Genomic DNA, 3,324 nt, shown 5'->3' with positions numbered 1-3,324 from the left:
ACCAAACCCACCAGACTCCATGTAAATAATCACTGCTTTTATAATCATAAAACACGCTTCATTGAAAGTGGACAGAAACTAAATAAAACTACCAAAAGCCGTCTTGGTTCATCTTTCCTCTGTTCCAACAATCACCACTCTGGTCTGGTTTGAATAAACTCTGTAATTTCACCTTTACATGTGAGATATGCTGCTCTATACATGCTAAAAGTAGTGATTATTTACATGGAGTCTGGTGGAGATATGCTGCTCATACCACTAAAAGTAGTTGATTATTTCATGGAGTCTGGTGGAGTTGCTGCTCTATACCACGCTAAAGTAGTGATTATTTACATGAGTCTGGTGGAGATATTTGCTCTTACACACTAAAAGTAGTGATTTTTACATGGAGTCTGGTGGAGATATCTGCTCTATACACACTAAAAGTAGTGATTATTTACATGGAGTCTGGTGGAGATATGCTGCTCTATACAGCTACAGTAGTGATTATTTACGAGACTGGTGGAGATATGCTGCTCTATCACACAAAAGTAGTGATTATTTACGTGGAGTCTGGTGGAGATATGTTGCTCTATAACACACTAAAAGTAGTGATTATTTACATGGATGTCTGTGGAGATATGTTTGCTCTATACACCTCAAAGTAGTGGTGGGGGAAAAAATCGATACAGCATAGTATCGCGATATTTCCCGTGCGATACTGTATCGATACACAAACGCCAAGTATCGATTTTTAATTATTTAACTGCACATGAGAATTTACTTTTTGGTAGTAAATAATCACATCAGTTGCTTTCTTCAGTCCACCCAGATGGCGCTGTTGTTTTCTGGTGGGTCAGCGGGGTGATGTCGACGGCAGGAGATGTAGATAAAATAAACATGTCAGCGTTAGAGAGAGAATCAGAAATGCCCCGTCTGCATTTAATCAAGTGGTTTGGAACTTTTTCGGATTTTTTAACAAGGAGGGGACAACTGAGATGGATATGAGACATGCGATTTGCAAGAGTGTTCGTATGCAAATCAAATACTCAGGGAATACCACCACATGAGGGCTCATCTTACACGCCACCATCCAGAGTTAGCGTTAGCCAGGACGGTAAAGCTAATGCAAACCAGCTCCCGCGAAAAACCAAACCAACACTGGACACACTTGCTTGACAAAGCTACCTCCAAATTCAGAACGAGCGAGAAATAACTCAAACCATCGCCTGCTTCAGTGCAAGACCTCGCGTCCATACAACGTTGTGGAAAATGAGGATTTTGTCAACAAAACACTGGAACCAGGTACGTAACTCTGTCGCGCCGCTTTTTTCACGATACAGCCTACCCAAGGTCTACAGAGAAGTTAAACTCAAAGTTCAGAAGTTTAAAAAACACAAACGTGTTGCATTGACTTGTGATGCATCCACCTAATTAAATGCAAACAGTTCAGTTTGCCATTTTGTATAACTTTATCCACATTCATAAAGTGTTTGTTGTTGTTCCAGCTTGACAGTCACTTTTACACAGCAATAAATCCATGTGAGATGAACAAACAGATGTTGACGATATTTTTCCTTTGGACAAAATAATGAAGTTGGAAAAAGTAATAAGTAAACAATATATCTCAAATATCGCAATATGTTAAAAATCGCAATAATATCGTATCGTGACCCAGTATCGTGATAATTCGTATCGTGGTGCCTCTGGTGATTCCCACCCTAACTAAAGTATGATAGTTACTTGAGTCGGTGGAGATATCTGCTCTATACACACAAAAGTAGTGAGTTTTTACATGGAGTCTGGTGGAGATATGCTGCTCTACACACGCTAAAATGTAGTGATATTTACTGGAGTCTGGTGGAGATTCGCTCTATACACCCAAAGTAGTATTATTTACATGGAGTCTGGTGGAGATATGCTGCTCTATCCTGCTAAAAGTAGTGATTATTTACATGGAGTCGGTGATATCGCTGCTCTATCATGCTAAAGAGTGAGTATTTACATGCGAGTCGGGTGGAGATATGCTGCTCTATAACACACTAAAGTAGTGCTTATTTACATGGAGTCTGGTGGAGATATGCTGCTCTATACACGCTAAAAGTAGTGATTATTTACATGGAGTCTGGTGGAGATATGCTGCTCTATACACGCTGAAAAAAGTCTGGTGGGTTTGATGGTGGTGATTTCGGGGCTGGAGTTAAAGTGATTGAGATGTTGTTACCCCGGCTGGCTGCTGCCTGCAGGCTCCTGCTTCACCTCCCGCGGGACGATGGCCGGGTGCGGGATGGACGACTGGGAGGTCGGCACCAACCGTGGAGAGAAGTTCCCCGACATCAGGCTGCCAACCAAACACACACCGAATGTTTCAGCTCAACACCAGATCAATAAAGTGAGTTCATATTCACAGGGCTGAGACTAACCAAACGACACTCACCCCGACATGGACGCGTTCATCGCCAGCGCGGCAGGTGAGAAGCCTCCAGCGATGGGATACATCGCCTGTCCCTGCCTGCAGACGGAGACGGACAAACAGTCAAATGCTACGTCTCCAACAGGCACATTGGTTTCCATTCACAGTGTTTTTAACTCACAGCCATCCGAGGGGGTGCGGGATCTGAGCCATGCCTCCGGGAGAGACCGGGTAGCAGGGCGTCCTCGACATCCCTGCTCACACAGACACATTCATCAGCTTATCTCAACAACAGGAGCTTCATAGCAGTGTGTGATGTTTGAGCCTAAAAGGAATGCTACATCTACACGGCTACGTCTTTTTAAAGTGGCGTTTTGTGACAAATTCTCAAAACAAAACAAAGACTCAATTCTCCAGGAGCAGAACTAATCTGCGTCCATGTTAACACGTCTATTATCACAAGTCACATGACCACGCAACACACTGGGCACGTGCGTGCCGAGTGTAAACAGGAAGCAGATTATCTGACTCAGAGGGTTCGGCTTTTTCCCCCTTTCAAAACCCTAAAATATAACTTAAGCAAAATATTCTGACTTTAAAAAAAAAAAAATTTTCAGCTTTTTTAAAATTTAAATATTCAACTTTCTTTCTACGCCGGGGGATGCGGGCGTGAGGTGTAAATGTAACCAAAGCGCTGGGTTTTTTAAGCCAATCGCAGCAGGGTAGACGTGTAGACGGTGTCTCTGGAGGAGACGAGACTGACCTGCGTCCGGAGAGAAGCCCGGCGAGGCTCTCTGGGGGGAGAAGGCCTCCGGGCTGTAGGACAGCAGCGGGTGGAGGTGGCTCATGTGAGGGTGCTGCACCACCGGCACGTTGTTAGACTGCAGAGACAGACAGAGACAGACAGAGAGAGACAGAGAGAGACAGACAGA

The 3,324-nt window shown here is 43.9% G+C and overlaps 1 protein-coding gene and 1 long non-coding RNA gene across 6 annotated transcripts in view; both read right to left on the bottom strand.

Annotated features, from left to right (window-relative positions):
* The window catches only part of LOC116685754 (transcription factor 7-like 1-A), a 25,528-nt gene that overhangs the window by 2,219 nt on the left and 19,985 nt on the right, over positions 1–3,324 (bottom strand). For all 5 annotated transcript variants that reach the window (XM_032510682.1, XM_032510689.1, XM_032510671.1 and 2 more), the window contains exons 6-9: positions 3,156–3,273; positions 2,574–2,646; positions 2,417–2,491; positions 2,204–2,320 (exon numbers count right to left, since the gene is read on the bottom strand). In XM_032510682.1, the coding sequence (XP_032366573.1) occupies positions 2,204–2,320; positions 2,417–2,491; positions 2,574–2,646; positions 3,156–3,273 (383 nt within the window). The remainder of the gene's footprint in view (positions 1–2,203; positions 2,321–2,416; positions 2,492–2,573; positions 2,647–3,155; positions 3,274–3,324) is intronic.
* Positions 557–2,170, bottom strand: LOC116685918 (uncharacterized). The gene is made up of 2 exons (XR_004331083.1): positions 2,076–2,170; positions 557–637 (listed from the first exon to the last, which is right to left on the bottom strand). It is a non-coding gene; the product is annotated as an uncharacterized LOC116685918 (long non-coding RNA).

The sequence above is a fragment of the Etheostoma spectabile genome, chromosome 3, assembly GCF_008692095.1.
Source record: "Etheostoma spectabile isolate EspeVRDwgs_2016 chromosome 3, UIUC_Espe_1.0, whole genome shotgun sequence".
Classification (NCBI taxonomy): Eukaryota; Metazoa; Chordata; class Actinopteri; order Perciformes; family Percidae; genus Etheostoma; species Etheostoma spectabile.
The sequence above is the reverse complement of the archived record's forward strand: the minus strand, read 5'-3'. Positions and strand labels throughout refer to the sequence as shown.